General features: G+C 46.9%; 1 protein-coding gene across 2 annotated transcripts in view; it reads left to right on the forward strand.

The window, feature by feature from the left end:
• CSMD2 (CUB and Sushi multiple domains 2) overlaps positions 1–16,659 on the forward strand; it is a 588,524-nt gene that overhangs the window by 467,075 nt on the left and 104,790 nt on the right. For both annotated transcript variants that reach the window (XM_088023017.1, XM_028113838.2), the window contains exons 29-32: positions 417–604; positions 9,717–9,911; positions 10,746–10,862; positions 13,329–13,442. In XM_088023017.1, the coding sequence (XP_087879143.1) occupies positions 417–604; positions 9,717–9,911; positions 10,746–10,862; positions 13,329–13,442 (614 nt within the window). The remainder of the gene's footprint in view (positions 1–416; positions 605–9,716; positions 9,912–10,745; positions 10,863–13,328; positions 13,443–16,659) is intronic.

The raw sequence follows: 16,659 nt of genomic DNA on the forward strand, positions 1-16,659 counted from the left end.
TGTGTGCAATGGGATAGGGGGGCTAGTTTTCACCACTATGGCCATCATATTACAGTATAACATGTATCCAATCAAACATGTTGCACACCTTAAATTTACACAATATTATATGTCAAATGTATTTCAATTAAAAATATATTTTTTGTTGTTTTTTTCCGGAAAGAGGGTATTGGGTTTTGAGCTCTAGCTTTCTGGGCACTGACTGTGGGGCCAGTCTCCTCTGCCCCCAGGCCTGGCTTATCCATCTCTGGGCCCGACTGGGAGGCCGTCGGGGCTTCCCCTTCTCCCTCTCACCGGGAAGTGTCAGGAGTTGGGCGCCGGTGGGGGGGAGGGCTCACTGTGTGGGAGGCCCCCCTCCCTCGGTGGAGCCTGTTTTGACCTTAGTGGGGTGGGGGTGGGATGTTTTTGTTCCCCAGCTTTAACTTGGAGCCTGGCTATGACTTCCTCCATATCTACGACGGACGGGACTCCCTTAGCCCTCTCATAGGAAGCTTCTATGGCTCCCAGCTCCCAGGCCGCATTGAGAGCAGTAGCAACAGCCTCTTCCTCGCCTTCCGCAGTGACGCGTCCGTGAGCAGTGCGGGCTTCGTCATCGACTACACAGGTAGGGCCCCGGCGGCCGAGAGCCGGCCCGAGCCGGCAGAGGGGAGGGGTCGCCGGCAGAGCCCCTGCCCTCCCTGTGGCCCTCCAGGTGGCTTAGCCTTTCCCTCCCATGTGCCCCGGCACTGTCCTCACACCTCATTTCTATTTCCACATCCCTGCTCCTCTCCTGTCCTTTCCCCGTGAGGGTCAGTCCTTGCAAGCCCGAGCAGAGGGGTCAAAGCAGGCCGCAGCACGTTTTTCCTTAAAGGCCCAGAGAGTCCATATTTTAGGCTCGTGAGGCATTCGGTCTGTGTCACAACCGCCCAGGGCTGCCACTGCAGCACTCCAGCGGCCCAGGACAAACTACAGAGGAATGGGTACGACCATGTTCCCATAAACATCTCCTTACAAACAAACAGGCCTCGCTCCCTGCCCAGTCGAGAGCCTAGACTGTCAGATTAACTGCGTCCCAGGCTCATGTTTGCTACTTCGCAGCTGTGTGGCCTTGGGGAGAGTTACTGAACCTCTCATCCGTTCCTTCATCATAAAACGATGGTAGACTGATCCCTGCCTCACAGACACGTTGTGAGGATCCGTGACCCTGTGCTTCAGAGCCCTTAGTCCGGCGTCTGGCACATAGCAGGCGCTCCATAATGTTCCAACAGCAAGAGTAAGAGAGGCTCCAGGCTCCCAGCCACTCCGAGTGCTTCTACCCTGTTATTCTCTGGGTGACCTTTTCTTCTTCCCTAATTATCCCAGACACCATCATCCAAATCCTAGCTCTACTTCTTGCTTGATTTGTGCGCTTGGCAAGTTATTATCTCTTGGAACCCATTCCTCCATCTATAAAGTGGTGGTAATAATAATTATGCTGCAGAAGGTTAAAATTAAAAGATATTTTATACATACATATTATATGTAGGAGTACAATGCCCAGTAGGTGCTAAACACTCTACAGATACTCTAGAGATGATCGATTTTGTTAGTGTTGCTCTAACCCAAGTTCACCCAAGCCTCATCAGCCTGTGTAGACAAATGAGGTCATATTACCCGTTAAAATTAAAAAGTTTCTGGCTCGTGTCCCCCACTTGCATAGTGTCGGACCTCAGCAACATTTTAAAGGGTTCCTTAATTAAATATTTCTGGCAACTGCTGGGAATGTCTCACATACACGCGCAAATAATACCAATCATAACAACAGCTAACGTACCATCTACCACCTGTCAGCACAGTCCTAAGTACTCCACATCCATCAACACATCGAAATCCTCGAAATTGCCGACCGCCTGCTCTGTTGTCAGATACAGTTCTAGAAGATCCTTAGTGCACAAAGTAGAGAAGGTTTTGCCGTGATATTCTCTCCCCATGGGGCTGGCCTGGATAATGGATATTTTGCCATCCTCTCTTCCTCCAGATACCTGCCACTCAATAAACCTCCTGTCCCCAGACCCTACTGCATGCGCTGGAATCAGAACAAATAAGGTCACATAGCGTGGAATTCTAAGAGCAGCATGACTTGGGGGACTTAGACTCAGCCCGGGACTGTCGCTCCACCACTGCCGTCCCCACTGCTATATTATCATCTTCATTTTTCTTACCGTTCCCCTCTTCCATCACACCCACAGAAGTACCCTAAGTCCCCTGCCCCCGGGCCCTTCTGTCGCAGCCTTGCAGAATGGCACCCTGTGTCACACCCACGCTCAAGTGGCTGAGCTCGACCAGAAAAAGTCACACAAACGTGGCACTTGGAGCCACTGCAAGTGATGGCTTTTAGCCCTGGCCGAGCATTAACAACTGCCTTAGCCACCTCTAGCTTGTCCCTGCTGGGGTCTTCTCCCTGGTGGAGATTCCAGAATGTGACCCCAGAGGTCACCCCTCCAGCTCCTTCACAAGAGGACTTCAGCTCATCGTCCCTGGATACAGTAAGCTCCTGGGTTCACGGCATCCTGGCCGCAGCCACCTCTCCCCGAGTCCCTTCCACTGAAGCCACGGGCCAGAGCCACACTTACAGGCCCTCTTTCCCAAAGAAGCCCTTCCCACTTTCAGCTGTTGGTCCAAGACCGCATCTGGAGGGGTCCCCAGCTCCGAAACACAGCCCCACGGAATAAGGCCTGCCCAGCAGCCATCTGAGCCAGCCGAGTGGCTGAAGGAGGCCAATTACTGGGGAGAGGGGAGAGGTGCCCATGCACTCTCCGCCACCTTGTTGGCGTCTGTGGTTCAAGCACTAAGATAAATGTGCCTGTTTGGGGTGGGAGGTGCCTGGTGAGGCCTGAGGCAGCCTTCCTTCCTTCCTTCCTTCTGAGATGGCACACTCCCTAATATCAGTCATCCCTCTCCTGTGGCCCTGGCCTCTGGTCAGGCAGCCCATTTCGTGGGACCCAGGGACCCTCTGCCTTGCCCCCATGGTCTCCTTCTCCCCATCCCAGGATCCCTGGATTCCTGGAATGGGTCTACTCTGCTACTGAATCCCATGGCCTCAATGATATCCCCGCCATGCTCAATGTCTTTACGGGGTGGCCTTCATCACTTACTAACTGTATGACCTTAAGTAAGTCCCTTACATTCTCTGAGCATCCCTGCCTCACCCATCAAAGAGGAACAGTGCAGTGCATGAAAGAGCTGGTGTGGGGGTAGGAAAGAGGAACAGCCCCCAGCACAGGGCCCAACGCCAGGAGCTACCTGGCGCACACTTTGATCCACCTTCTCCATCTGTTGCCTTCTTTCCTGTGAAATGGATATTTCATGTGTTCTGCTCTCGTTTGGAAGAGAGAAGAGTTTGGAACCCTCCTCATGGGGCTAGCCCCGTCGAATGCAGTACAGTTTTCTTTTCTGTTTACTGGAGATATAAAGTGTGAGATGATGTTTTGCACACACGTGAGTGTGAAATATTTATAACATGAATATTTGTGGTGTGTGTGTATATGTGTCCTATTTATGTCTCCGATCCACGGCAAAGAATTGAGACACTGTGCTCTGCGAGTCCGTAGAACACCATACATTGAGAGGTAGCCCACTAAGGACCAGCACACTGAGGCTGGTCTGGATCCTTAGGAAGAGAAGAATTGGCCGCATTCATGTAGATGCCATCCTGTGTCCAGGGCAGAATGCTGTCTTGTCTTTTAGAGAGATCCAGGGCTCCTCTAAGGCTGAGTATCTGGGTCTCTTGGGAGCTGTGGCTTCAAGGGTCCTGGTTTGGGAGGTGAGGGGAGTGATGTAGAGAGATGTTGCCAGACTTCGCTGGGCTTAGTCCAGTGAAAACCACTCTCTGAGGTCAATCCCTCCTCTGACCACAGGCACATAGACCCCTTTCCCCACATCCTGCCAAATTCCCAAGTGGGAAGCAAAAACGATGTGGTTGCAGCTGAGTCAGGGGTCATTTAGTTTCAAATCAAGAGACCCACTCAGACCAACTTCAACAAAAAAGGGGGTAATTTATTATAAAAATGCAAAAAAAACAAAACATGTTCAAACCAACTTGAGACAAAAACTTTCTTATAAGAAAATTAATGGCCAGACTAATTTAAGCTAAAAGGCATTCTATATCTTAATATACATAGTACACATAATAAAAATTCCCTCTCACTTAACACAAAAAGGGAACATATTTTTAAAATATAAGAGCTCAAGGGCAAGAAGCATAAACTTCCAAGGGACTGAAATCAGGAAGGAAGACTCGAAGGTTGGGATTACCTCCTGTCTCCAGGGCCACTTGGTCTCCTCCCTGCTTCTTCCTGAGGATCTGCTACATTCTCCTCTCTCTGCAGATGCATGTTCATTGCTTACCCCAGGACAAGTATGGCTGTCTCACTCTTGACTCTGAATCACTTCCCAGTCTGGGTCCCAATTCCAGCTCCAAAGGACCTTCAGACTGACCAGGCTTAAGGCAAGCATCCAGGGAACAATGTCATGGAATTAGACTTTTTCATTAGGGCCAAGGGCAGATCATTGCAGTTTTATTCTTTTGTTCATTCAGTAAATATTTATTTAGCACCTTCTATATGCCCGACACTGTTATAGGGGCTGAGAACAAAGCAGGGAGCAAAACAAAATTCCTGCCTCCATGGACTTCACATCCTCCTGACAACCAGATGGATAGACATTTCTGCCACCAATGAGATCTTGGAGGTTCCCCTACTTATAAGGCAGTGATCGGCAAGTTTGTAGATGTCTCTGTCCAGTTGCTCCTGGAAGGTGGTTGTGGTGTCTAAGTCATTCTAGGCAGGTCTTCTAGATGATTCTGAACGTAATCATGTCATTTGTGGACTTTTGTAAGACCATGCTCTGAGGCATTCTCATCTGAATTCAGCCACCTGAGTAGCTTTACCCTTTGCTAGAAGGAAATGGGATGAGAAGGATCCTGGTTTTTGGATACAGTTACTAAAAATGAGACTCAGAGAGACTTAGTGTCTTTCTCCAAGCCAAAAACATCAGAAGAATGGGTGTATGGTGGAGGGGACTTTTGTTGTCCTCTTCCAGCAGGTGTGGTGGTCTCCTCCTGGGCAGGGACAGGCTAGGACGCCCATGCATGAGTGTAGAGACCATTCATTCATTCAACAAATGCTTATTGAGCTCCCACTTCCTGCCATGCCCTATGCTGAATATGGATGCTACTGTGGTGAGCACAGTGGTCATGGCCCCCACCCTAAGGTAACATAAAGGTGAGTGAGGGAAACAGACAATACATAAGTAGACCAACAAGGAATAAGAAGCAGAAGTTAGGAAAGAGAAAGCTGCTGTGAGAAAGAAAAATGGGCAGTCAACTACAGAATGGCAGTTGGTGAAGGTGAGGACCTCGCCCAGCGGGTGATATTTAAACAGAGGCCTAAAGGTTGAGAAGAAGCCCGCTGTGCAAGAACGGGGCTGGGCGAGTGTTGCAGACAGAGGGAGTTTGAAGAAGTTCAGAAGAAGAGTTTGAAGCCTGCGTTAGAGAATCTGAAGTAACTCAGGAAAGGCCAAGGTCAGCTTCTACCAGAAGGTACTAAAAAGTACCTGTTTTCTCTTTCAAGCCCTTGGACGTGACACTATGGGCCAAGGAGTTACAACCAGATTTCCACTCCTGCTACCACTACCACCACCCACCACTGCCATGGGTCTTTCTTCTGTAAATTCAAAATGGAAACACGTTCATGGTTGCCTCTTTTAAAAGTAGCACCTGTTTGTTGGAAAAATTCAAATAATATAGAAGCATATAAGATGTACTCTAAAAACGTAACACCTCCCATTACTACCATCCCCTGAAGTACCATTATTAATGGTTTGTTATCTCAGTCCAGATATTTTACGTAAATATCAAGTAGTGTAAATTCTAGAACAAGGGTTAGCAAACTTTTTCTGTAAGGGACCAATCAATAAATAGTTAGGGTTGGCAGGCCCGATGATCTCTGTTACATCTGCTCAGCATTGCTGTTGTAATGCTAAAACAGCCATGGGCAGTATTTAAACAAATAGGCGTGGCTGTGTTCCAACAAAACTTTATTAAAACTTTATACAAAGACAGGCAGTGAGACTATGGGCTATAGTTTGCTGATCTCTGTTCTATGTGAATAGAGATCACACCATATGTACTAATCTGTCATAGGGGTTTGTTTTTACTTTGTTTTGGTTTTTGTCCGATGATAGATCTTGGTCATCTTTCCATATCGGTAGTCAAAGACTTCTGCAGTTCTTTTTAAAGCCTGCTTGTATTTTGGTGGATGGCTGTAATCCAGCCTTTTTAACCAGTTCCTTACTGGTTGGGTGTGTGGACTGCTATTTTCAATGTCTTGCTATTACAATGTTTAGAAATGTTCCTTATCTATTAGGACAAAAAGAAGTTGGTTATTTTACTGCCCCTGTTCTGGAGGGCTTGGTTTTTTTTTTTTTATTATTATCCCAATGATGTTTCAGACATTATAGTTTTATCATTCGCAGCTGAGCTCTGGTCTGGCTGACTGAAGACCTGATTTTGGTCTTAATTCTTCTTACCAGCCGAATGGCTTGGGAAACTCATTTAGCCTCTCTGATCACCACATTTCTCATCTGTAACCTGAGCAGGAGCACACCTGGCCCTGTCTGCTGCAGAGGCCATCGTGAGGCACAAATGAGATAACAGATTGGAAGGTACTTTGAAAATCACAACGTGATACTCCTCTGTAAGGGGCTATCATCATTATCATTACCTTTGTCATTTTCATTAATGTGATAATGCTTGAAATGATGAGCTCTTCTTGCTCTGACATGTGAGTAACTATAAAACACAGTCTGTAGTTGGAATCGCTGATGTGATGGTGGATTCGCCAAGCCCTGAGGTGTTCAGCCAAACAATTCAGCATTCATTTATTAAGCAGCCATTATGTGCTAAACAGAGCCAGCTCTAATACCAGGTTCTGTGCTAATTGCCAGGGTTATGAAGAGAATAGGTGATAGTCCCTGTCCTTTAGGAGTCCAGAATCCACTGGAAAGAAATACACTTATCCATCCTACCAAGATAATGCCACACATGCTATAATTCAGGAAATAAAAACAGAATTCTGCCAGACAGGAGGCAGAGTTCAGGAAACTCGCTCAAGAGAAGGTGGCATTAAAAAGTGTAGGAGTTTTTGCCATATGGGGAAGGGAAGAAAGGGCTTTCTGACAGTGTAAAGTTCTGGGACAGATGTGCCCAGCTGTTACCTAAAAGACAGCTTCTTACATGAGGTAGGCGTTTATCCTCCTTCCTGTAAAAGAAATCTAGAGATTGTCATCCAGAGATGATGAGGTCACCCCCAACCCCATCCCTGCTCCTTTTGTCTTTCTGCTATACCATGCTAAGACATGGCTCCCATCATCATGGCTATCTCAGGATCCAAAATGGTGACTGGAGTTCCAGCCATCATGTCTAAGGTCAGACTGGGGGAAGGAGGAAAGAGGAATAAAAGGCCAATGAGCATCCTCTAAGCTGAGGATATCTTTCTAAAAGAAAGATAAAACTTTCTTTTAAGCAGCCTTTCTAGAAGTCCCACATTTATCCATTTATTGAGTGCCAACCATGTACCAGGCATTGGACTAGAGCAGTACATAAAACTGGATAACTGTCTCATGGAACCCACATTCTAGTGGAGAGAGATAGAAAAAAACTGGGTAGATATATAGTACATGAGATAATATTGATGCCAGTGCAGAGAAACAAAAGCAGAGAAAGGGAGTGCTGGGGAGAGGAATATCAAAAATTTAAATAGCTGGTCAAGGAAGTGTCTCTAAGAAGGAGACACTGCGTTAAATCCTGAAAGAGATGAGAGAGGGAGCCATGCATACAGAGGAACATTCCATGCACAGAGGCCAATGTGGTTGGAGCAAAGTTAGCAAAGGAATGATGGGAGTTGAGATCAAGATCGTAGAGGGGTGGGGATTGGGGATAGAAGGTGCAGGGCCTGTAGGCCTGTAAGGACTTGGGCCTTTACTCTGAGGCAGGAGACTCTCTGACCTGACTGTTTACATCTCTCTGGCCAGATATAGCTGCTTAGATGCTAGAAGGTATGGATTTTAGCTGGTGCCTTGGTACTCTGGATAAAATCTGGTTTCTATTATTTAAGGATGAAGAGGGGAAATGGTTATTGGGGGCCACAGCTAGTTCTGCCCCTTATGAGCTATGTCAACTTAGTCCTAAGTTACCTAATTTCTCGGAACATCAAATTAGGTTTGACCTGCTGTCATTTGTAAAAAGAACAGATGAAATATAAGATGGTGACAGTTCCATGTGTCTCTGTTATTCTCAGATGGGTCACCCAATGGCCAGTTGTATTCTGGCCAGAACCAGTGGGCTTCAGGAAAAGACAGATTTGATGAGGGGGTGAAGGGAACACACCACAGAGCACACAAGGACACCACTGAGGTGTCTTCTGCTAGATGAGGGACCATTTTCTGGGTCCCACCTGAGTTTAAATGCAATAGCATATCCGGGACTACTGCACCCTTAGCTATAGACATAGACAAAGAGCAGGGCCATCATAAGGGCTCCAATGCAAGAGTGGCCAGACTTGGCCGGACCATGGACTCTCAGAGCCCATCCCATCAGTCACTGGGCTGACTGGCAGCTGAGCAACAACCCCCCCCCCCAAAACAGCAGCTATCTCAGATAGATAGCTTAAAAGATGCCCAGGTGACAAGGACAGCCTCAGCAAAATTCCTCGGCTATTCATCCCTGAACTCTGATCCCTTCTATTCTGGCTCTTTCTGCCTTAAATCTGCTATTTGAGCTTCTGAGTCCTCCTGCAAGGACTGCCAGCACCTTTTTGTGAGCCCTGATCTCCAGACCTCCCTGTAGTGTAGCCTCCAGGAGACCAATGGAACCCTGATACCCAGTGGCATGTCCCTGACCCTGCCCAGCCTCAGCTGTGTTCTGACACTGCCCAGCCATGACGACACCAGTGGTCTTTGGACAGGAGGATGAGGAAAAACAGCAATGGGTGCAAGTGAACATTGGCTCCCAGAGCTGCTCAGGATTTCCAGATAATGGTGAGGGAGGCTGCGGAGTGCCCTTCTCCAGAGATGTGGGGCCCCAACTAGTGCTCTCAGTTGCTCAGGCAGCACCAAGTTTGCTCTCGTCCAGCACAGAGGGACAGAGTGGGTGCCTGTTAGGTACCTTATGGGATGCCTAATTGGGAAGACATATATGCAACGAAAATCAAGTGGAAAAATACTACTGTTTTAATAAACTAGCAAGCACCCAATAGCCCAGTGCACAGCCCTGGAAAACTGTTTAGAAAGTCCAGGGCTTGAAATGGGGTTTCCCACTTCCTTCCTAAATCTAAGTATTGGTACCCATGCACTCAGAAGTACCTGCCAGGTATGGATATGACAGCAGGCAGCCTCCCTTGGAGAGGAGTGAGTCAAGGCATGACAACGGGCCCCCAACATTTAGCTGCAACTTGCTCCTTTATGGGTTAGGGCAAGAATGTGGGAGAAGAAGGAAAATTTCATCCTCTAAGATGACCTCCAACCCTAGATTTAGAGAAGTTTTCAGACCTGAAGGGAGAAGGACCACCAATCCCAAATCCCCATATGCTCTGTGGCTAATTTGAGTCAAGGTCTTCTCCTGGGTGCTGCACCATAGACTTGAGCCACTAATGAGTCCTCTGCATGTGTGGTGTGTGTGTGTGTGTGTTTCTTTTTTCCAGAAAACCCACGGGAGTCATGTTTTGATCCTGGTTCCATCAAGAACGGCACGCGAGTGGGGTCCGACCTGAAGCTGGGCTCCTCCATCACCTACTACTGCCACGGGGGCTATGAGGTTGAGGGCGTCTCTACCCTCAGCTGCGTCCTGGGGCCTGATGGGAAGCCCGCGTGGAACAACCCCCGACCAGTGTGCACAGGTGGCGGAGCAGGGACAGGAAGGGGCAGAAGGGAGTGCCAGCAGCGGAGGGGGCTATTGGCTGGGGGGTGGGACATGGCCCTCCAAGCGGGCTCCTCGTGTTCACTGTGAATGAGAAAGGCTGGAAATTCACCAGATGTACTGTCCCTATCAACGTGTCCTCGCTCTCAGATCACATAGTGTTCCCACCCCCACTCAGATAGAGGTCCTCTGCAGAGGCCTCCACACATGCCACCAGCTCGTATGAGGGAGTTGGGAGTTTCAAGGTGACCTGGGCTTATTCCTGAGCCTAGGAAGTCACTGAGAGGTCAGGTGTGTAAAACTAAGGCCAGCGGGGTCTGGCTCAGCCATGGGGCCCTGGCAGGAGGCATGGGCTAGAGTGTCAGAACTTCAAGAGCATGGTGGCCATCCAAGTTGGAAAGCAAGGAGACCCGTTTGCTCAAGGGAGAGGGGCTGGGTTGCATGGGCCAGCCGCTTCCAATGGGACCTTCAGCTCTCACTCATTGGACACTAACTGCCTTGGGGAGACTTCAGCCATGGGGCAGAAGATCATTCCTAGGCCCCTATGCCTCTAGGGACAGATGCTAGTGTTATTAGTTAGAGGGCAAGATCTGACCTGTGGCCTGGAGGGCCTTGGATGGCATCAGGGTGGGTTTCGGGCCACATACCAGGCCAGGGATGTCCTCAGAACTCCCCTCCTCCACGCTAGTGGCTGCAAACCTCAGGGCAGCCCCACCAGGGCCAGTGGTTCAGGCTGGGGGTGGGCAGAACAGAGGATGACTGTTGATGAGAGGTCTACAATGTCACCTGGCCCTCTCTCTGATTTCTCTTTCAGCCCCCTGTGGGGGACAGTATGTGGGTTCAGATGGAGTGGTCTTGTCCCCCAATTACCCCCAAAATTACACCAGTGGACAGATCTGCCTCTATTTTGTCACCGTGCCCAAGGACTATGGTATGGAGGTGTTACATGTCTGCTTGTATGTTTTCTGACCTCTTCCGGGACCTCTGGCCCTTCTCAGTTGTGTCCCAATCCTGCCCTCAGTCGTATGCACGCCCACTGTAGGAACAGGAAGTCTTCTATACAGGACACCTGGGGGCAGATGGCATGAAGTGGAAGGAGGATACACTGTAGGCACGCTCCTGACACATGTGGGAGGAGGGTCCCTGGTGAGGCCAGCAGAACCAGGGGATGCAGCTGGGGAGGGGCTAGCCAGGACAGAGGGAAGGCATGGACACCGGAGGCTAGCCAGCACAGCCTAAGCCTCAGTAGAGGGGCTGCAGTTCCAGGCTGATGGGGAGCCCAGGAGAGGGCAGCCAAAGGGCAGGAAGAAGGAAGGAGTGGGACAGAGCTGGGAACCACCGAGTTCCAGTATTCCATCTGAGACTGGGAGGCTGGTCCAGCAACTATAGGTAGGGCCGACAAGAAAAGTGAGGAGCAGGCCAGTGTCCCGAGACAGCAGAAAAACCTCCAGATTCTAAGAGACGCAGCCAAAAAGAACCAGGCTTGTCACCTGGTTGGCAGTGGGGACATCGAGGAGTCCTGCCATCCCTGGAGGATTCAGGAAGTTCAAAGGGGCAACCAGGCTGGTTGTACCTGGGCAGTCAATCAGGTGACCCACCTGGATGCTTTCTCCCTGGATCTCCTCTTTGTAGGAGGAGTAACAACTATTTCTAAGCAGGATTGGTGTTGGGTGGGGTAAAGGGCACTGATACATCCTGACCATCTGGGAGAGGGACGGATGGGGCAGCCTGCAGAGAGCTGGCCGCTGATTCCTGAGATAGGATGGCATGGGTGTAGGGCAAGGCCTGATATCACCAAACATTTATGAAGCACCTCTCAGGGACCACGCGCTCTGCTGCAGACATGAGCTTGACATGCTCCCTGCCCTCTGTAAACTCCCACTCTCATCTTAACCTACAGCTCCAGCCATCTTGAACCACTCCCACCCCAGCCCCTGTACACTTAGGTGTGTGGGCACATGCTCCCCAACATACTTAAGTGGAAGGAATTTTTGACCTTCAAGGTCACCATTAGCAATGTCCTAAAAGGTTGTCCAATCCAATCTGCCACACAGAGGAGAATCCTCGATAAGTGGTGTGCAGTTTGTGCTTGGATTCCTCCCTAATAAAGAGCTGGGGCCTTTAAAAGGACCAACCCCAAGGCTGGTCAGTTTCACTGGGCTGAAACCTGCATGCAGAGAGCTGGTTGGAGGAAGGGCAGTGATCTGTCCCAAGTATCTTCTCTTTGCCAAGGATGCTGAACCCGGGGATTAGGGGCAGATTTTTGCCTCTGGGTCTGCAGTATTTGTCCTCTAGCTCAAGTCTCAGCTCTGACATCCTCTTCCAATAGATCTTCCTTTGATCCCCTACCTAAAGTGACCTGCCTCATCCTATCATGTTTTCCCATTACCTCCAGGGCTTAATTTTAACACTATCTGAAATTATCTTGCTTATCTCTTTGCTTAAGTGGGGTTTTTTTCCCCCTTTATTGACTTACAAATCACAGGGGCTTTCCTCAGCCACCCCCTCTCTGCCAGTCACTGCTGGAGGGGCTGTGTGTCTGACCCCACAGCGGGCACAGCTCCAATTAAGCTATCTGCAAGACCTTGGTTCAGTCTGCCTGCACCGGCCTCCCAGTTTGTCAGGTGCATCTGAGGGCAAGAACCGGGGGAGGAGAGAAAGGAGCAGAAGTCAGAGGGGTGGGAGGAGGAGCAGGGGGGAGAGCACATTTTGGAGCCCTGAAAATGGGTGCTGAGTTAGGTGAACAGGATAGGAAACATTCCTGCTTTCACAGGGTGTGCATTCTAGTGGGTACCTGGCACACAGCAGGTGCTTAATAAATGCCATTTTGCCTCTTCCTTTGGGTTGGCCAGAGGGAAATGAGCTAAAGATGTTTGCCCATTCCTTAGACAGTTGTTCCTTCCCCAGGAGCAGCTGCTACTCACCACCCTTATTCCTCTTAACTGTGGGGAATCTTGTATCAGAGCTATCCTGGTCAGCTGAATTTTTGAAGAAAAAATAAAGGAAAATACAGGGTCCTGAGATCACATGGAAAATGGGGGATGTTGCCAAAAGCCCTCCCATGTCCATGAGTAGCTGCTGCCACTGCTGAGAAAGGAATAGGCTTAGCTCAGCTCCACTTCCACCAACCCTGACCATTGAGTTCAGTCTTCAATGTTACCTTGACAGGTGAGGGAGAATGCCAGCCAGCCCTCTCCACCTCCCCACAACCCTGTGCCTGGTGTCTGGCCAATGTGCTGATCAGCAGGTAGAAAGCCTCAGCAAGCAGTTAGCCCCAGGAACCAACAACTTCTTCCAAGGCTTCCCTGCTTCCAGCCTGCAGCCCCCACACCTCCAGTCCTTGCCCCCAGGATGGCGGCCAATATTCCATGCTGAGGTCTCCATGTCTCCTCCACAGTGGTGTTTGGACAGTTCGCCTTCTTCCACACGGCCCTCAACGACGTGGTGGAGGTGCATGATGGCCACAGCCAGCACTCCCGGCTCCTCAGCTCCCTCTCAGGTTCCCATACAGGTACCCAGGGCTCAATCGGCGTTGGGAATGGTGGTGGGCTGAGGGCATGGTGGGCCAGCTGAAAGGAAAGAGGCCCTATAAGCCTGGCCACAGGTGGAATCACACAGTTTTGTGTCTATCTGCGCTGGTGCTGTCTCTACAACGCAACAGTCAGCTCCTGGTAGCCCAGACATAGAAGGGGGCTTCAGAAACTACCCTCTCCACAAGCTGTATCTACACACCGCTGCCCCCAAGTGGTGTAATATTCCCTTGTTGGTTTATTCTTGGCCCATGTTTTTCTAATTATAAGCATACTGTGTTTTCAATGTAGAAAACTTAGAGGCAAGGCAAAATAATTGTATGGAGAATTAAAACAAAAACCACCCAGAAAGAACCACTGAAAGATGGAGTGTATCCCCCCCAGGCTTTATTTCTACTTAGACTCAATCTTTTGCATATTTTATTGAATAAAACAATATACATATTTTTATTAAAACGTTCATTGTGAGCATTTCTGTCATTTTCATCTATAATAGGATTTTTAAATGATGCAAAATAGTCTATCATGTAGTTACTTAAAATTTATGTAAAAAATTTACGTAATGAATTCCTTATTATTGAACATTGAGGTTGTTTCTAATTTTTCACTCTCACGAATAGTAGTAACTCTGTATTATGCATATGTCTTTATATACATTTCTGACTATTACCTTAGATTATCTAGAAGTAGAATTGCCAAGTTAAAGAATAGGTGTGATCTTTATTAAGGCTTTTTATGGGAACATAACTATATTCTTTCAAATTTAGTTAATCAGCTGTTTCAAACAAAATTCTCAAAATCCCAGATTTTAAGATATGCCAAAATACTAGTCATCCCTCTAGAAAGTTCTTGCCACTTTGTTCACCACCAATAAATAAGAGGGCATGTTCTATTCTCACAAAAACTAGTTAATTAAGGAAACAAAACATCATCAGTTTGAAAAGTGAAAATGGTATCTCATTTCTTAATTTGCCTTTTTTTTAATTACTAGTTGAGTTAACCTTTTCATAATGTAATTATTGGCCCATGCATTTTTTATCTGTGAATTTAATTGTGAATTGCTGTTGATTTTTCTATCAGCATTTATCTTCTTATTGACTTAGGAGAGCTCCATATTATTACAAGCTATACATCTCATGTACCATAAAAACTTCATGTCCATATTATATGCTATAAAAAGCCTTCCCTTACAGTTTATCATTTGCCATTTAATTTTCTTCAGGGTGTGTTTTAATGTCAGAAAATTTAAATTTCCCATGATATCAGATCTATCAGTGCTTTCTTTTATAGTTTTCTCCTTTACTTTTATGCTGATTAAGTAAATATTCTGTGTTTTCTTTCACTTCTTTTCAGTTTGTTTTGCTTTAATACCTTTGGAATTTATTTTGAGTTCTTATTTGTTTTAGGAAATCTAACCATATTCTTTCAAATTTAGTTAGTCAGTTGTCCTAACAGCATTTTCAAAATGCCAGATTTACATCTATTAAATTTTTATGAAGTTAAGGATATGTTTCTAGAGTTTTTATCCATGTCTTTAAGTGTCTGTTTATTTTTGTATCAGTGTCAAAAAGTTTTTTTACTTTTTTCATAATGTAAGATTATGAAAATGTTTAATATTATGATAATTTTAAACATAGGGTACTATAAGTCCCCAAAGTCATTCTTTCTTTTGAATTTTTTATTGGCTGTTCTTGTTGATTTTTGCCTCCAAATAACTTCTTAGAAATACCTTGTCAAGTTAAAAAAATTTGCATCAGAGTTTTCATTGAACTTCCATTAAACTTATTGATTCATTGAAGGAGAACTCACATCTTTATGATAGTCACCCTTCTTCCCTTCCAGGAACATGGTATGCCTCTCCACTGACCTATCTTTTGTAACCTTAGGGACGGGACTCTAATTTTCACTTCGGCCGTATTCGTTTTTTGTTAACTTCCCTCCTAGATATTTCATGGGAACTTTTGTTGTTTTTGTTGCTGCTGTGAACTCGTCTCCCCTTCCCTCCATTATATTTTCTAGCTGGTCTCTGCTACTATAGTAGAAGACTGGCGTTTTTGGTATAGTCATTTTGTAAAGTCAATGAACCCTCTGTAATAAAGCCGACACTGCCGACTGATTTCTCCCAGGCCCTTAAGGCAAGAAGCAATATCTTCTGCAAATAAATTTGTCTCATTATTTTATCTCTTCCTTTTTAGTGTTTTTTCTTTTATTTTCTTCCATGGTTATTGGTCTATTCAAGCATCTTATCTCAATATCAATGTGGATACTTTATATTTCAGTAAAAAGCCCATTTTGTAATTATTTTAAATTCAGCAGCATAGGTTATATCATCGACTCTAATGCTGTTGAATCTCCTCTGTGTTAGCGGTTATAGCCCCTGCCTTTGCACGCTGAGGGCTGTATTCCTAGTGACTCTCTTTTCCCATAGGGACCAGAGGTTTGATGTTGTTTTGTTGCATTTCTTACTGCTTCTACTTCTCAATTCTTCTGTGGACTTTGTTATTTTTCAATTAATTAACTTATGGCTTTATTTCATAATGTCTCTCCTCCTGTTTTTCTTCAGTTTATGTTGTTCTTCTTGTGCTAACTCCTTGAACTAAGAGCTTTGTTCATTATTTTCCCTGTGTAATGAAAAGCATGTGGATGGTAGTACACTCCCCTCTAAGCAGTTTGGGCTTCATGCTATGAGCATTGATGTGTACTATTGTCCTCCTTGTTACTTTCTGGATAATCTGTCATCATGTTTTCCTCTTTTTGCCTGAGTCCCTTAAGGCTGCCTCTTCTTTTCCTCCAGGAACTTGGATTTTGTTCTTGTTACATTTAAACATTTGTGTTAATTTCTCATTTTATTGCCGCATGGTGAGAGAATATAACCTGTACCATTTCCGCTCTGGGGATGAAATGAGGTCTGCTCAGTAGCCGAAGACCTTTTTTTTTTAATTCTTTAAGTATCTCAGAAGAGAGTGTGTGCTCTTCAGGGTTGAGAGGCCACAGAGAGATGGGGAGCTCAGGCCCAGCACTCACTGCCTGGCCCCTAATCTCAGCCCTCCCCTCTGCCAGCTAGGTGCCTGTGGGGGCTGGAGCTTGACCCCTCTGAGCTGCAGTTCCCTCAGCGTAAAATGCAGAGAGGAAAACCTTTGCCTCCTAGAGCTATTGTTAGGATTAAATTAGCTTTGTAATAGCCATTAGACCAATCTT

The sequence above is a fragment of the Eumetopias jubatus genome, unplaced genomic scaffold, assembly GCF_037043125.1.
Source record: "Eumetopias jubatus isolate StellerSeaLion01/CBP00866 unplaced genomic scaffold, mEumJub1_p1.0 scaffold_4, whole genome shotgun sequence".
Taxonomy (NCBI): Eukaryota; Metazoa; Chordata; class Mammalia; order Carnivora; family Otariidae; genus Eumetopias; species Eumetopias jubatus.